The sequence below is a fragment of the Vulpes lagopus genome, chromosome 23 (assembly GCF_018345385.1).
Source record: "Vulpes lagopus strain Blue_001 chromosome 23, ASM1834538v1, whole genome shotgun sequence".
Lineage (NCBI taxonomy): Eukaryota > Metazoa > Chordata > Mammalia > Carnivora > Canidae > Vulpes > Vulpes lagopus.
The window spans coordinates 60,438,193-60,456,251 of NC_054846.1; the positions used below are offsets into that span (position 1 = coordinate 60,438,193).

The following is an 18,059-nucleotide window of genomic DNA, read 5'->3' on the forward strand; positions in this document are numbered from 1 at the left end:
ACACTGTTGTTAGAAAATTAGGTAGAATGTCTTTCTGAAACGTGCAAGGTTTTTAAATTAGAAAATAGCATTGGAGCTAGTATGAACTACCAGAGTGATGCTACCTGGAAGTTTTGCTAAAACGGTGCTTATGGATTGGTAATTATGAGCCTCTCCGGGAAAGTTAATAAAATCACTTTTTTTTTTTGGACTATTGATTTGGGACAACATAGATACAGTAACATGTTTCATTTCATTCCACCTGTGTGTAGTAAAAATTTCTATTTGTCAATAAGACCTGGCCTACTTTTAAAGGCAGAATTAAAGGAGAATGTCTAATCTGAGTGAGTTTTCTTTTTGATTCCACAGAATGTATTTAACCGGCAACTCTGTCTAGAACATGATGAGAAGCTGGTATCCTACCTCTCTCTATTACGAGACATCGAAATGAGGACCAAACAGATTCAACCTCTTGACCGAAACCTGGCAGAGCTACAGGATCTGCTGTGTCAGGGCAAGGTGGGTTCCCAGAGACTTCCTGCAGGCCCACCAGCTTGAAGGAAACAGAGACTATTTAAGGAAGAAAAACATGTTAGGGGCATCTGGGTGGCGCAGTTAGTTAAACCATCTGACTCTTGATCTCAGCTCAGGTCTTGATCTTGAGGTTCTTGAGTTCAAGCCCCATGTTGGGATATACCCTGGGCATGGAGCCTACTTAAAAAAAGAAAAATTATTAAAAAGAAAAAAAGAAAGAAAGGAAATACCACCATTTAAAGGACAAAAAAAAGAAATATATTTGAAAAACTAGAAATCTCTGAAGAACATCAGGACACACTGGTGTCACCAAAACCAAAGCAGAAGAGACTCAAGGGGGAAGTTACAGCGGGAGTAAATCCAATTGGGAGACTGAGTGAGGGCTGAAAGGGGGATTTAGTGCCGAGAGTCAGTGGTAACCTTAATAAGAACAGTTTCAGTGGAATTGTAGGTTATAAACACAGTTGCAGTGAAAATGAATGGGAGGTTGGAAGATCGGAGCAATGAATGTAAATCATTCTTTCCAGAAGCTTGGTGGTACAGGCGAGGAGAGAGGTAGGATACTAGCTGGAGGAGATGCATTCATTGAAAGAGGAATATTTTTAGTGGATTTTGGGGCCAATAAGGAGGAACCAATAGAAAAGGAGAACTTGAAGTTTGGGGAGAGAAGAAATGATAATGGATGGCATGAGGTTCCCAAGGACATAAAATCAGACAGCTTGAGGGGGAGGAAGAGGAGCCCTTTCTGTCAACCGAGATTAAGACTTGTCACCAGATTGGAGTCACAATGAGAACAGCCTGTAGAAGTTAAGTAGTCTCTCAATATCCAATACCCTACGGCCTTGGGTAGGGCGGCTGAAGGGCAGGTGAGGATGATGCCCAGAACCGCCATAGCATATTTCTGGCTTCTTTGCCGAGGATCAGAATATCATAGACTGGTTGAGTGGGAAGGCTGCGTTGGGATATTTTTATATTTTTTGGTTCTATCCCCTTGGAATTTGGAGTAGAAGAGTTCTTTTTTTTTTTTTTTTTTTTTGAATGTTTTATTTGTTTATTTGAGAGTGAGAGTACACACGGGGGGTGGGGGTGGGGGACAGAGCAGGAGAGAGAGAGAGCAGATAGTAGGGAAGCCAACGTAGGGCTCGATCCCTGAACCCTGAAATCATGACCTGAGCCGAAGTCAGACACGCTTAACTGACTGAACCACCCAAGTGCCCCAGAAGAGTCGTTCTTTTGTTTGACTTGTTTTGTGTCATATTGGATATGGCATAATGACACTCTTAAAGAGGCAGCAGGTTGTAGTGGAAAGTGCACTAGATTGAATCAGGAAACCCGAATCCCAGTCCTGGCTCCACTGCTGAAGTGGGTGACCTCAGACTAAAATAAAATAAAATTAAAAATAACATTTTCAAATGCTGAGGCATCTCTTCTGTAAATCTGGAATAATATCTATTCTGCCTACCTCAAGAATTAGTGATGGTAAGAACCAAACAAACAATCGAATGTACATAAAAACATAAGTTGAAAAGCAGCTGTAGGCATGGGGTGATAGAATATTGTTTGCAGCTGATTCCTTTATTTATTTATTTATTTACTTATTTATTTATTCATGAGAGACACAGAAAGAGGCAGAGACACAGGCAGAGGGAGAAGCAGGCTCCATGCAGGGAGCCTGACATGGGACTCGATCTTGGGTCTCCAGGATCACGCAGTGGGCTGCAGGCAGCACTAAACCGCTGCACATTGCAGCTGATTCCTAACTAGCAAGAGTTCTGATCTTGATTTTGAAGGTAACTCCACTTTGTCCTCTCAGGTATTAGACAGGGAGCTAAAAGATCTGTCCACTTTGGTGAATCAGGAATTAGAGTGTGTGAATCAGATTATCATCAGCCAGCCTCAAGAAGTCCCTGCTCAACTGTTGAAGGCTCTAGAGAAAGATGCCAAGAATCTTCAGAAGTCCCTCAGCTCTGTGAGTGACACCTGGAGTTCCAGACTACTACACCTCCAGAGTGCCATGGAAGTAAAAAAGGTTGCTTCTTGTTTTTATTCACAAAGGCTCACAAAGTCTGGGGAGGCTTGAAGATTTTCATAATCTAATTTGCCATTTATTTCTTAGACTAAAGTGTTAAGTCAGTATGAACAGCTAGAAGGCAGACTTCAAGATCTGAGAATCTGGGTTGGCGATACCAATCTTCTTCTGAACAGCAAGGAATATAACGATGAAACCGACACTGACAGCCTGAGACACTGTCTCCAGCAGTATGAGGTAGGCTCTCCACCGATCCTCAAGTGCATTTTTATTGTCCTTGGTGTTACATCAATTTTATTTTCCTGCGAGGCAAACCAGTATCTGTACCTGTCTTTCTAAGAAAGACTGATTTGGGGCAGCCTGGGTGGCTCAGCAGTTTAGCACCACCTTCAGCCCAGGGCGAGATCCAGGAGACGTGGAGATCCCACGTCAGGCTCCCTGCTCCTCCTAGGAGCCTGCTTCTCCCTCTGCCTGTGTCTCTGCCTCTTTCTTTCTTTTTTTTTTTTTTTTAACTTTTTTTTTTAAATTTTTTTTTAATTTATTTATGGTAGTCACACAGAGAGAGAGAGAGAGAGAGAGAGAGAGGCAGAGACATAGGCAGAGGGAGAAGCAGGCTCCATGCACCGGGAGCCCGACGTGGGATTCGATCCTGGGTCTCCAGGATTGCGCCCTGGGCCAAAGGCAGGCGCTAAACCACTGTGCCACCTGGGATCCCGTCTCTGCCTCTTTCTCTGTCTCTTTCTCTGTGTCTCTCGTGAATAAATATAAAATCTTTAAGAAAAAAAAAAAAAAGACCGATTTTTCCATTTTATTTTATTTTTTATTTTTCCATTTTAGAAATAAAGTCTGCTGTGTTTAGTTTTTTAGGTTATCATGCCCTTGGAGCTTCAGTGATTATGGTTATTTCTCCTTTCAGCTATTCTCTGACGGAGAGTCTGCATAAAGGCCTATTATTATAACTTCATCTTATCTTTATAGCTGAGCACCTAGTATCCATCCTTTGTTTCTAATTTTACACATGCCAATTTCAGGAGACTTTGTTGATCCATGATTGAGAGCATGGCTTGGCAAACTTTCTGTAAAGGGCCAGATAGTAAATATTTTAGGCCTTGCAGGTCATACACAAATGGACCATTTTTGTAGCTGCCAGTTACCTTTGCTGTTGAAACATGAAAGCAGCTATAGATAGTACATAAATGAATGTTCATGGATGTGTTATAATAAAACTTTATTTACAAAAACAAGTGGCAGGCTGATTTGGCTTAGGGACTGTTGATTGCCAACCCCTGATCTAGAGAGAGGCTCTTCTTCTTTCTTCTTCTTCTTCTTCCTTCTTCCTTCTTCCTCCTTTCTTCCTTCTTCCTTCTTCCTTTTTTTTTTCCCTTTTCTTCTTCTTAAGCTTTAAATTAATTGATTCTTTTCATAAGTCAGTGAGAAAAGAATAAACCATGAGATACTCACTTTTTTTTTTCCCCTCCCAACATTGTTCTTTGTTTTGGTTATACTTAAGATAATATCAGACATTACTCACACTGGTTAATCCACCTCCTGCTATAGATAGTACACTCCTTAAATTCCTTCTAAAGTCAGAGTAGAACTGAAGATGTCCTCTCCTTCTGTTCTATCCTGTACTTTTCCCCCCCATCTTAAGAGAAGCAGACACGATTTGTCCATGGTCAGGCTTCTTGTATGCCACCCATCCCTTTTTGTCTTGAAAGAGTTGACCTGCCATCTTCGTTCATGCCTTTTCCTCCAAATCTGTCATTAGGCAAGTGAATTGCAGACTTGATCTGTTCACTAACAGAGTATTAAAAAAAAAGCAAGAGTGAAAAAAATTTCTGTGATGTAGCATATGATATAAAAACAGAGAGCATGTCATACATACACGGTTTCCTCCCCTAGTTATTTTTTTTCTCTCCTAGTTATGAATGCCCTTATGGGAAGACAGCCACAGTCCAAGTCTTGTTTTTTTCTTTTTCTTTCTTTCTTTCTTTCTTTCTTTCTTTCTTTCTTTCTTTCTTTCTTTCTTTCTTTCTTTCTCTTTTCTTTCTTTTTCTTTCTTTCTTTCTTTCTTTCTTTCTTTCTTTCTTTCTTTCTTTCTTTCTTTCTTTCTCTTTTTTTTTTAAGATTTATTTATTTATTCATGAGAGACAAAGGCAGAGACATAGGCAGAGAGAGAAGCAGGCTCCCTGCAGGGAGCCCAATGTGGGACTCAATCCTGGGTCTCCAGAAACATGCCCTGAGCCAAAGGCATCTATAAGTCTTGTTTTCCTAATGACAGTTTCCCAAGTCCATTAGTCACAGATGAAGAAAGACACTTAGCTTGATGATAAATACCCAAGAAGACCTTTCAGTCAGCTCTGCAGGATTGCTGACCATCTCAGTTTCAAAGCGATAGAGATGTAGATACCTTAATTGTTTTTGTTGTATCCAGTGTTACATAGCTGATGATCTCTAAATGTTTATGGGAAAGTTGCGTGCTTTTAATTGTCTGAAAACAGATAAAGTCTAGTGCTTAGGTGGGTATGTATATATAACTATTATGTAAGAAAGTCTGACTGGAATCTTTTCACCCTTAAATTGTATAAGCAACATTATTTACTCTAAAAGTCACATCTTAGTGAACTACAAATAAATGAAATACTTCCCCACTTCTGGCCTACCAGTAACTCACTGCTGGACAAAACCAAATAGATATTTGAACCTAAGAAAACACAATTAAGCAGATCCATCTCAGACCTTAAAAGTTTACTGCATTTGGAGATCAGGGTCCAGTAAAGTAGACCAAATGGTAATATATGAAGAGTTTGGAGAGACCAGAAGTGAGAGAGCTTTCCTGTGCTGGTTTGGCTCTAGAAATGATCAATATCCATAAAAATACAGCAAATTAACCCCTCTTTATTTATGTTGACTGTTTGATTAAAGCCAACAGCTTCTGCTTTAAAGAGAATTAGGTTTTTATTTTATTTATTTATTTATTTATTTATTTATTTATTTATTTATTTATTTTCATTTCCTTACTTAGGGTTTGAAGCAGCCCATGGCTGAAAGGAAATCTCAGCTAGATGCTCTTGCTTTTGACACTCAGTTCTTTATCTCTGAGCATGCCCAGGACATGTCCCCTCAGCAGAACTGGCAGATGCTGAGGCTTCTGAATGAACTGCAGGGGTCCTTCCAGGACCTGGTGGAGCAGACTGCAGCTCGGATGGATGCCTTGCAGGGCCATTTTCAACAAATGGAGCAGGCAGCCTGGGTCAAGGTCAGACTGAACCAGCGGCTGGGCTCACTTTGTCTCTTGGGGTATCTTCTCTATCCTTGAGATTTCTTGCCAGACTCCATCTGTCATGATTCTAGGAGCCTGCATTGACCAATTTTTGAGATTTCATGTCTTCCAGGCCAGTTTGGTTCTGGTCTAGGAGGCAGCTATTCTGGCTATGTTTTTGGTTTTATGTGTGTGTGTGTGTGTGTGTGTGTGTGTGAGAGAGAGAGAGAGAGAGAGAGAGAGAGAGAATGTGTGTGTTTACGTGTGTTTGCATGTGCAAGTATTTTCCTTTTAGTGAGACTCGACCCTCACTGTGTCTCATCGAATCTGACTTCCAAATGAAAGTCACATCCCTCGCCCTTATTTCTCCTCCTTTCTCCCTCAGCATTCTTTTGAGGGCTATTAGGAACAGTAAGGTACTCTGAGCTCTTGAGAAGAATGGTTCTGAAATGAGTTTTATTCTGGGGCTTTTCACATGATGAACAGTAATATTCTTTGACTGCCTTCTAATAGCCGACAACAACATTTTTATCAGAGTCCTGTTAATTTTTTAGTACTTTTAAAATCATTATTAGCTTCTAGCACCTTTCTTCACACTGATGCCCAGTGCTCATTCAATTATGGAAGACAGTGTGTTGAACCTGGTGTTAACATTTTGAAAACAGGGCAGCCTGGGTGGCTCAGGGGTTTAGCGCTGTCTTCAGCCCAGGGCATGATCCTGGAGACCTGGGATCAAGTCCCATGTTGGGCTCACTGCATGGAACCTGCTTCTCCCTCTGCCTGTGTCTCTCATGAATAAATAAATAAAATCTTTAAAAAAAATTAACCAAAACATTTTGAAAACAGTCGTACCATCATCCATCACAATCCTCTTCTTACAGAACTCAACATAATTTTATTAGTGGTAACATCATAACCTAAGAATACCAAGAATGATGCTTAGGCCATTTTTGCTGTAAGTTGGAGTTCAACAAGATGATATGAGAATGTCATTATCACCAGCCATCTGTCTCATAGTCGGCTTTATTAAATATTGTGCAGAGTTGAATGAAGCTTTTGAGTTAGGCTTAGTGGAAATTAAGTTGGTCAACTCCATGTACCCCCCATTACTGCTTGTTGTTCCAACTGTATTGAAATTGAAATAAAATACTGATGAAACCCTTTGGGTTACTTTCCAAATCTCAAAATTTGCAATGTCCTCACCTGGGAATGTATATAATGTGTTGTAGTTTGTGGATAATTAATGAAATAGCATTGGTCTCAGCCGCTTTAAGGCACAGCCCAGATCCAGGGTAGGCCCCTGAGCTGCAGCAGGTGGTAGAGCTGCATGTGAACACTCTCTGAGCACATAATTAATTCCACAATGTTTATTAACCTTGTTATTGTCAGAAATGCTCTTCTTCTCTCTATATTTGCCCTGAATGCATGTGTATGTCTGTGTGTTAACTTGTTTGCTTTGCTTTTTTCAGATTCAGTCTGCACACATCCTAACCCATGAAGATCCTGTTTTACAGCTGAAGAGCTCTTAGGAGTTCTCTTCCAGATCCCTTCTATTTGTCCTAAAGAGGGGGAGAGAGGGCCAATTTGAGCACCTGTTTGTAAGTGCAGGTGACTAACACACCCATCAGAAGGTAGAACTGATGGACAGTGGTTCTAGAAGGATGGTCAGGAGAAAAACATCATGCTCAATGGCTCAATTAGGTGCTTCAGTATCATGCAGCTGAGATGAGATTTGGAGAAAGGATCAGGCACAGAAACATATTCTCTCCCTCTCCATGGGCCTGGCTTTTCTCTTTGATACCAATTGTAGACACCTGAAGGACTAAACCAGTTGCCATTCTTGGGCAGTTTCCTTCTCAAAATAGCCAAGCCTCTCATGCCTGGCATATAATCATTCTATTTAATGGGTATCTGCATTTGTGAGACATTTGATTTATAAAATCAGCTCAATTATTAAGCTCGATTAGCTTATGAATTATCCAGATTCTTGATTTTTTTCCTCCTAATCCAGTCCTTCTAATTTTCTGTATTTTAACTTAGTATGCAGCATATCTTCCAGTTCTGGTGGAGGAATTGATCATAACCACTAATTTATTATTATCACTGTTATCACTTATGGATTTGGAGCATCTGGACTCTCTGTTCCATTTCCAGGGCTAATAACAGCAGTCTGGCAAAGGAACTCCCACCCCAAACCTGGGAGCATTCTCATCTGAAATTACCCCTGAATATAATCCAAATTATTGACCCAGATCAACAGACAATCCAAATGAGGGGAGCTTTCTGAATATGACTTCTGTGCTTTTTCCTGTTCTAGTCTCTCACCAACTCTTCCATCCTTAAGTTCCATCCTTAAGATATAACCTTTCTGTTTTATGTTTCAGGGAGTTATTTTGTATTTGTAAAATAAGAATTATTAACCATCTCTTGGCCCCTTTGCATTTTAATTAGACCCTGCAGAAACAACAAAATACCTGTCACCAGAAACTGGAGGATCTTTGCAATTGGCTAGGACAGGCAGAAAGCACATTGGCAGGCCACCAAGGTAGAGCCACCCAGCAGGATCTCTCTACTTTGCAGAAGAACCAGAGTGACTTGAAGGTCAGTATGAGTTAGTCTACTTTTCTCATTCCTTCAGCAAATCTTTATAAAGGCTTACTATGTGCCAGGCACAGTGCTTCGTGCTGGCAACATAACAGTAAACATCCTTGTTCTCAGAGTCTTAGAGTCTAGTGGGAGAGACAAACATTACACAGATAAGCACAAAAATGAACATGTAATTTTTAACTGTTATATGTATAGGGGCATCTGGGTGGCTCAGTTGGTTAAGCAGCTGACTCTTAATTCAGTCTCAGGTCATGATCTCAGGGTCGTTAGATCCAGCTCCGTGTTGGGCTCCCTGCACAGCAGGGAATCAGCTTCAGGATTCTCTCTCTCCCTCTGCCCCTCGCTCTGCTCACTTGCTCATGCGTGTGCGCTCTCTTTCTCTTGATCAAATAAATCTTTAACTCTTATATGTATAAAGGGAAGGTTACCCAAGAATATTTAGCAGTCAGGCCCAATCTTGTTTAGGATGTTCGAAAAGATTACTTTGAAGAAGTGTCATTTAAACTGAAAAATGAAGAGCATGTAGGGGTTAATGCATGAAGGGGTGGAGGAAGGAGGAGAATATTCCAGTCAGAGGCCTGAGCATCCATCTTGAGGTAGGGATAAGATCAAGTACAACATATTCAAGAACTGAAAGAAAGCTAGTTTGGTTGGATTGCAAGGAACAGAAGGAAGGTTAGTTGAATGATAAGATGGGACCCATCATACTGGGCCTCCTGGGCTGCATTAAAGATAAGGAGTGGTGGGCACCTGGCTGGCGCAGTTAGTGGAACATGTGACTCTTGATCTTAGAGTTACAAGTTCCAGCCTCACGCTGGGTATAGAGTTAAGTTAAAAAAAAAAAAAAAAAGAAAGAATAAGGAGTGATAACCAAGAGTATAAAGGACCAATCAAGGCTTGACTCAGCTAGAATCCTATTGTCAGCTCCTCTGTATAGAAAAATGATCTCTTTGGGGATAACTCATTACAAAATAAGCATCATGTTTGTGGGCAATCTCCTTTCTATCTTCATTAAATATTTACTTAGAAATTTAAATTTTGCTTAGGAGATGAAGTATTAGAAAATTTCTTAAGTAAAGTAATATCTTAGAAGTTTTTATTTGTATTGGTTTAGGCCTAAACCTTAAGCAGATTATAGTCAGGGACACACGTTTGGTGCAGGTGTTCCATCTGTGTGCTTTGGCAGTCTTAGAAGAAGTAACATTGAAATCTCTGTGTTCATGTGTTAGGATTTACAGGATGACATTCAGAATCGGGCCGCCTCGTTTGCCAGTGTTGTCAAAGACATTGAAGGGTTTCTGGAAGAGAACCGGGCCAAGCTGAGCCCCCACAAGTTGACAGCACTCCGGGAGAGGCTTCATCAGGCCAAGGAGCAGTATGAGGCTCTCCAGGAACGGACGCGGGTCGCCCGGAAGGAGCTGGAGGAAGTTGTGACCTCAGCTGTACAGCAGGAGACTGCAAAGGTAACTCAACAGCTTTCATACTTGGTATTTTTCCAAAAAGAAAATGTTGGTACTGGCAAATAAAGAAAAGGTAATGCAGGGAAACTGCCTTGTAGAGAGCATAGAATCATGAAAAGGGGCTAGTTAGGGAGCTGGTCTGTGAGTCAGTATTAATCCTATCCTGAAGGACTTTAAGTCAGGAATAGTTGGTAGGAAGTTCATTTCACTACCCCCATCCTCCAAAGAAAAAGTATGTATGTATGCATGTATTTTATTTATTTTAAGATTTTATTTATTTATTCCTGAGAGACACACACAGAGAGAGGCAGAGACACAGGCAGAGGGAGAAGCAGGCTCCATGCAGGGAGCCTGACATGGGACTCCATCCTGGGTCTCCAGGATCAGGCTCTGGGCTGAAGGTGGCGCTAAACCGCTGAGCACCTGGGCTGCCCAGAAAAAGTCTTTCTTGCTGTGTGTGTACCCAGTACTCTAATTGAAAAATCTTGGAAAGAACTTAGTGAAGAAGGGTAATACCCTGGGGAGGAAAAAGCAAATGACATATTTCAAACATGAGTCTAGATTGATAATCCAAGAGCACAAGGGGGAAATATCTGCGGTGTCTTAGTGTTCCACACACTATCCCCAGGCCACCCCTGTAGATCCATGCAACTGTGGCATTGGGATAAACCTAGAAGGTAAAGTCTCCAATGGTTTTCTGTACCTCACTTGCACTGGGAGATTAAATTATGGCCATGGACTCTGACACAAATGGGGGAAGTAGAAAATTGAAAAAGTGAAAAAAGTTACCTGAAGGAGAATTCTGAAATACATAAAGTTTTATCACCTGGCATAACCTGTTTTAAAAATTACAATACTTGGGGCACCTGGGTGACTCAGGGGTCTGCCTTTGGCTCAGGGAGTAATCTCGGAATCTGAAGATCAAGTCCTACATCAGGCTTCTTGTAGGGAGCCTGCTTCTCCCTCTGCCTGCATCTCTGTCTCTCTGTGTTTCTCATGAATGAATAAATAAAAACTTTAAAAAAATTAATTACAATACTTGAACAGTCAGAACTCGAGAGGTAAGTTTTAGAACTCAGTACTCTGGCAGAAAAAAGGATGGGAGAAGCCTGTGTTTCCCTTAGAGAAAGACAGCTGGTAATCAAGTGTGACTGCTGTTTCTGACCCTGCCAAGCCAGGGCATCACTTCTGCACACCTACAAAGGATCCCATGATCCTTTGCTGGGCTGCCAGGACTAAATCATCTCTTAAAGCCCCTTTAAATCTTGAGTTTTGCCACCCCCACCCCTCCCACACACTTTTCTTTTTGAGCAGTGAAATATAGACAAAAATCTAGAAATGTTTTAGAAGATGCTTGGGTGTTTTTATGCATGTAAAGACTGTTTCTACAGTCTTAAAACTTTTCTTCTTTAGCATCAAAGTCTCACCTTTTTCCTTAACCTTTCCTTGTATATCTGAGTGTCTAAGGCCTTCTTACTAGACTCTTTCTGTGGCTTTCAGAGTAAAGCAGCAAAAGAGCTGGCAGAGAACAGGAGTAAGATTGATGCTCTCCTGGATTGGGTGACTGCGGTGGAATCCTCCGGAGGACAGATGGAGCAGCTGTCAGGAGCTGGCCTGAGGAAAGGAGCCTTTGATACCACTGATGGCCACCAGGGGTCAAGCCAGGCCCCAAAAGAACTAGACCAGCAGTATGAGAAGATGAAGGTGAGAACGTTAGCTTGTCCTCACTATGCTGGAGGGCCTCTCTGCTGCACTGGGCAAGTCACCATAACCTCCTGGCCCCTATATCCAGTAAGCACAGTGAGTGCTTCTCGGTTCATGCCCTCTTTGATACCTCAGTGTCTTGGATACTATTGAAATACTCTGTCCTTTGGTTTCCAAAGTGCTACTCTACCCTCATAACCCTTTTTCCTTTCCTCTGGCCAGTTCGTGAGATGCCGATGTGCTTCCAAGTGACAGCCCTAGCCTCTTCTCATCTTTCAGAATATACTTCCCTTGGGTAGTTTTATCCACTTATGCCACTTCAGTTATTGCTTGTACTAGCGAATTCCATGTGTGAGTCTCCCTCCTAAATCCCCATGCAGAGCATCAAACTAGTACATAAATCCATGCTGTTTTCCTCATCTAGGTAGTTGCCTTAAACAGTATGGATAGATAAGGCAAGAACACTGACTGATCTCCCACTGTTGTCTGTTAGACTCAGGAAGAACATTTTATGTTATTATTTTTTTTTATTATGTTATTTTTAAAATCTATTTATTTGAGAGAGAGCTTGCAAGTGAGCAGGGGGAGAGGCAAAGAGAGAGGGAGAAAGAATCTCTCGCAGACTCCCTGCTGAGCATGGAGTCCAATGTAGGGCTCAATCCCACGACCCTGAGATCATGACCTGAGCCAAAATCAAGAGTCAGATGCTTAACTGATTGACCCACTCAGGCGCCCCAACACCCAGGAAGAACATTTTAAAAAACAAAACAACCACAACTCCCTAAAATAACTTACATTCCATTGAAATAGAAAAAAAGTCCATGTGTAAGCACATAAACATAGCACATACAAATAAAAAACACAAATTACCTATGCTACAGAAATATATTTTAACTCCCACTAGAATACAAATTGTTTATTTAATGAATTAATTTTCCAATAACTTTCCCAGTTGGGATAGTCTTCGTGGATATGTAAGTGACATATTTCACAGGCAAATATTTGTAATTTTTACATTGTCGTATGTTTGGCTTATCCACCTCACTCTCTCCTTCCATTAATGTGGGTAGTTATTAGCTGGCCATTTGTGTCTTCTCTTAGACTTAGGATATTTTAGTGAAGAAAGCCAGATTCTAGTCTCAGTTTGTCCCTTAACTGTCTACATAACCTTAGGCAAGACACGTAACATCTTTTTGATATCACTTACCCTATCTTTAGTATAGATATTATCTGCTTACATTACAGACTATGCCGCAAATCAGTTGATATATTACATGTGAAGTCTCTTTGAAAACCATAAGATCCTATATGTGTCAGTTCAGCTGGAACTAGCATATGGCATAATGCTTGGAGAGTGAGAGAGATTGGTGATTTTTGAACAGCTAGAAAAGTGGCCTATGGAGATCACTCTCCACTTCTAGCCATAGACATAACTGAATTTCTGTGGTATCCCTTCTGATTGTCCTATGTTTGGGGGAATTTTTTGCCAGGCCCGTCACCAAGAATTGCTGTCTCAGCAGCAAAATTTCATCCTGGCCACCCAGTCAGCTCAGGCCTTCCTGGACCAGCATGGCCACAACCTCACACCTGAGGAACGCCAGGTGCTACAGGACAAGCTAGGAGAGCTGAAGGGGCAGTATGCAGCTTCCCTGGCCCGGTCGGAGGCAGAGCTGAAGCAGGTGCAGACACTACGGGACGAGCTGCAGAAGTTTCTGCAGGACCATCAAGAGTTTGAGAACTGGCTGGAACGGTCTGAGAGGGAACTGGAGAACATGCACAAGGGAGTCAGCAGCCCTGAAACCCTTCCCTCCCTGCTAAAGCGGCAGGGGAGCTTCTCAGAGGATGTGATTTCCCACAAAGGAGACTTGCGATTTGTGACTATCTCAGGACAGAAAGTCTTGGACACAGAAAACAGTTTTGAGGAAGGCAAAGAACCATCAGCCACTGGAAATTTAGTGAAGGGCAAGCTGAAGGATGCAACAGAAAGATACACTGCTCTCCATTCAAAGGTACCAAGAGGGTCCTGACAGCCTCTGGGGGAATGATTGTAGGAGCCGTCCTGCAACTGCGGGCAGTTTCTGGGGCTCAGGATAAGAATCTTAAGACACAGTGAGTGAGCTGAATTCTGTATTGACCACAGGCAGAGTGTCTTCATGAGCTCTGCAAAAAATGCAAAAGGGGGAGGCCCATGGGCTTGTTAGTGTCTGATCCCAGCAATATTGGGATATGTCTTGCTCTGGTAGGGAAGGTGGAGGTGCTCGCCTTCCTGAATCCTGACCAGCAGACATAGGCTCCCGGGAGAGATAGTACAGGGGAAACGGAAACCCTGTACACAGTCTTATTCCCGGACAGAGCATCTAGGGTACATCCTTACCTACCTCCCTACCAACTCCTATTAGCTCTGGAACTGTAGAATCTAGTCAGTTCCTCTTACCTGTCTCATGCATTTTGGCAACATCTCTAACCCAGCCACAAGGAACACTGTCTGTACCTCCCAGTCCCTCCCTTAACCTGCAACCTGATGTGTACTTCTTTGGCATCTTGTCATCCAATTCACCCCATCTTCGCAGGTATATAATAAAGTTGGGATGAATAGTATGGATCAAACAACAAGGCCCCACTTGTAGAAGATGGTTGCTACTCATCTGTCCCTAGAGGCCTCAGCACTACCCTTCAGTTTAATTAGAGTGAGATACCTATAATAAAGCCAGGCTTTTCTTTGGACTATGCTTGGGAAGCCGCTGCCTTTAGCCTGACCTTGCATAAGCCTACTCTCCCTTTTTCCTCTGACACAGTGTACACGTTTGGGCTCTCACCTGAACATGCTCCTAGGCCAGTACCAGCAGTTCCAGAGCAGTGCCGACAGCCTGCAGACCTGGATGCAGGCTTGTGAGGCCAATGTGGAGAAGCTCCTTTCAGATACTATTGCCTCGGACCCTGGGGTCCTACAACAGCAGCTTGCAACAACAAAGGTAAGCAGGGACATAGGCTATTCTATTGCATAGGGTAGAGTACCCCAAAATAAAGCAAATACATAGCTTAAAGGCAGTGATTGGGATGCCTGGGACAAGATCTGATTCCGAAACACTTATTTCTAACATCTGTGGGTATGGATAAATAGAAGTATTCTTTGTAGCTCTAGTAACATTATGCTAAGTAGATTTTGGTTCCTAGAACCAGCTTTGATTACTCAGAGATTTTACTCTTGGCCTTTTTCATGCACAAGCAGCAGTTGCAGGAGGAATTAGCTGAGCACCAAGTACCTGTAGAAAAACTCCAAAAAGTAGCTCATGACCTCATGGAAATTGAAGGAGAGCCAGCCCCAGATCGCAAGCATGTTCAAGAAACTACAGGTATGAAGCAGCAATAACAAGGATGCACCCTTAATTCTTAGTGTGTACCACTATTCTGTAACACGTCACACTATATCGTACAGGTATCTATGGTGCTGGCTAGGGGTTGAGGATACAAACAGCAAGAGCTCACCTTCTAATGAACTTTGTTCTTGCACCATTGAAGGCCTTTGCAATCTGATTTCAACCCTTTTCCCCCACGTATTCTGCTTTGTAGCCACACCTACATCTTTCCTTTCTCAAGTAAACTAGTTATTATTTCTTCATTACTTTACCCCTGAAGTTTTCCCTATGGCTTAGCTGCTAACATTTATTGACTGCCTAGCATGTGTGATAAAATCTTGCTCCAGCTTCTAGGTGTACCTGAGATGTTATTTCCTTTGTAAAATCCTGACCACCACCTCCAACCCTCAAAAGAAATAAAAGATAAGAAGTAATCATTCTTCTTTCAGGCTCCTCTAGTACATTACTCTTAGCATCAATATAGCACTTAGGATTTTATTTTTATGCTTAGTTGTGACGTGCCCTTTTCTGCCTATGCTTGCTTTTACAGTCTGAAGTTTGTAGAAGCCAGGGACTTACCTTAATTATCTTCAGTCCTCAGCACCCAGCACAATTTCTGGCACTTAGTAGGTGCTAAATAAATAATGCTTTGTGAAATTGGTTCAAGTACAAATGCATTTTAAGCTTATTCCTTCTATTTGCCTTCATGTCTGTTGTTATCATTAGCACGTGTGATTTAAATGCATTGTTTTTAAAAGCACAACAAAAATACTCTTCACTCTTCTCATGGCCTTGATTTTCCAGATTCCATACTCCGCCATTTCCAGAGCCTCTCCAGTAGCCTGGCTGAGCGCTCTGCTCTGCTGCAGAAGGCCATTGCCCAATCTCAGAGTGTCCAGGAAAGCCTGGACAGCTTGTTGCAGTCCATTGGGGAAGTTGAACAAAACCTGGAGGAGGAGCAGGTGGCATCACTGTCATTGGGAGTCATCCAGGAAGCCCTGGCCACTAACATGGTGAGACCTATGCCCCAAGGGTTAGCAGAGATGGTGTATTTGCTGTGTTCCAGAATTACATCATTTTGAAAAAGTATCAGGAGAAGACTTTATTTCTATGAATCTTATAATAAGATTAGAGATGATGACGAATCCATGTAAAGATATTTCTACCCAATTTCCAAACCATTGTTAAGCTTGAGGAAAAGTAGCACTGCACAATCATTAATGGAATGGGGTGGATTAAGGGGATGGGATGTTTGGTATTCCAGAGGCTCGATGCAATCCAGCCTTCCTTGAGGAGGTTAGCATGTACTTATTAGAAGTTTCTTAGTTCATGGCTCAGATATCCTGGAATAAGTGAGCCAGGAGCTGACAGACACAATTTTTGGTGACAGAAATTGAAGCAGGACATTGCTCGGCAAAAGAGCAGCTTGGAGGCCACCCGTGAGATGGTGACACGATTCATGGAGACAGCAGATAGCTCCACAGCTGCAGTGCTGCAGGGCAAACTGGCGGAGGTGAGCCAGCGCTTTGAACAGCTCTGTCTACAGCAGCAAGAAAAGGAGAGCTCCCTAAAGAAGCTTCTGCCCCAGGCAGAGATGTTTGAACATCTCTCTGATAAGCTGCAGCAGTTCATGGAAAACAAAAGCCGGATGCTAGCCTCTGGAAATCAGCCAGATCAAGATATTGCACATTTCTTCCAGCAGATCCAGGTGAGAATCTATCTGCCACATTGGCAGAACAAAGAGAAAAGAAGGGCAAGGAGGGGACCAACATTCAGTGAGTCCATAGTATGTCAGTCAGCGTACTAGAACTCTACCTGCATTATCTTAAAGAATTATCACACCCAGGGGCACCTGGGTGGCTCAGTTGGTTAAGCATCTGCCTTCGGCTAAGGTCATGATCCTGGAGTCCTGGGATCAAGCCCTGCATCAGGCTCCCTGCTTAGCGAGGAGTCTGCTTCTCCTTCTTTCTCTCCCTCTGCCCCTCCTCCTGCTTGTGTGCATGTTCTCTCTCAAGTAAATAATTAAAATCTTTAAAAAAAAAAAAAAAGAATTACCACAACCATCGTGTAAACTGGATATTGTTTGTCCTTTTTTTTTTTTAAGATTTTGTTTATTTATTCATGAGACACACAGAGCGAGAGGCTGAGAAACAGGCAGAGGGAAAAGCAAGCTCCTTACAGGGAACTCAGTGTGGGACTCCATCCCCAGACCCTGGCTCCGGGATCACGCCCTGAGCCAAAGGCAGATGCTCAACCACTGGCCACCCAGACATCCCAGTTTGTCCATTTTTTGAAAACACAGCTTAGATTTATTTTTCACTCATTCTGCATGTTCAACCCGGATCAGCTGGGCTACTTAGGTCATCATGGTCACTCAGGGATTCAAGTCAGTGGGAGCTTCATTCTGCCCTACCTTCATGACTACTGCTGCAGCAGGGAGAGGGCATATCAAATCCATTTTCATTTCGTTAGTTAAAGCAACTTTCACACCTGGTTTTCAAGGAAGCAGAGAGATGTATTCCTACCATATACCCAGTAGGCGCAGAGTTAGAAATATCTGATGAAGAGTCTTACAAACCACAGATCTAGATACGTATGCAGGAGTAGGATTGCTAGGTCATAGTATATGCATATATTTAATTTGACCAAAAAGTGGCCATCTTGGCTCCAGAATGGCTGCAGGTGCCCCCACATTTCCACCTATAGTATCTCAACATTTCTGTATCCCTATATTGATGCATTGAGGTTATCTGACTCTAACTTTTTCCATATTGAAGTAGGGTCTTATGGTCCTCTTCGGTTTGCTGTCCTTTTTGGGTTTTGCTTTGAATAATTTCAAACTTACAGAAAAGTAGAAGGAATGGCACAATAAACACCAGGATCCTTTTCACCTAGATCCCAGTCTGTCAGAATTGCACCATTTTGCATTCCCACCAGCAGTGCACATGGAAGTACCTGTTCCCCTACAGCCTCACCAGGAGAATGTGTTGTCAGCATTCAAGTTTCTGTTAATCTGATTGATAAAACATGATATTTCAGTGTGGCTTTAATTTTTATTTCTTCTCTGATGAAATTGAGTATATTTTTATACACATAAGGGACATTTATTGTAAACTCTTGGTTCATAG

General features: G+C 42.2%; 1 protein-coding gene across 23 annotated transcripts in view; it reads left to right on the forward strand.

Annotated features, from left to right (window-relative positions):
- Window positions 1-18,059, forward strand: part of LOC121481394 (microtubule-actin cross-linking factor 1) — a 334,394-nt gene that overhangs the window by 214,463 nt on the left and 101,872 nt on the right. For 19 of the 23 annotated variants that reach the window (XM_041738684.1, XM_041738691.1, XM_041738688.1 and 16 more), the window contains 12 exons: window positions 349-498; window positions 2,327-2,542; window positions 2,630-2,779; window positions 5,568-5,801; window positions 8,256-8,405; window positions 9,641-9,874; window positions 11,372-11,575; window positions 13,066-13,584; window positions 14,371-14,547; window positions 14,805-14,928; window positions 15,736-15,944; window positions 16,322-16,639. In XM_041738684.1, coding sequence (XP_041594618.1) covers window positions 349-498; window positions 2,327-2,542; window positions 2,630-2,779; window positions 5,568-5,801; window positions 8,256-8,405; window positions 9,641-9,874; window positions 11,372-11,575; window positions 13,066-13,584; window positions 14,371-14,547; window positions 14,805-14,928; window positions 15,736-15,944; window positions 16,322-16,639 — 2,685 coding nt within the window. The remainder of the gene's footprint in view (window positions 1-348; window positions 499-2,326; window positions 2,543-2,629; window positions 2,780-5,567; window positions 5,802-8,255; window positions 8,406-9,640; window positions 9,875-11,371; window positions 11,576-13,065; window positions 13,585-14,370; window positions 14,548-14,804; window positions 14,929-15,735; window positions 15,945-16,321; window positions 16,640-18,059) is intronic. The other 4 variants (XM_041738700.1, XM_041738701.1, XM_041738702.1 and 1 more) reach the window with 2 other exon arrangements.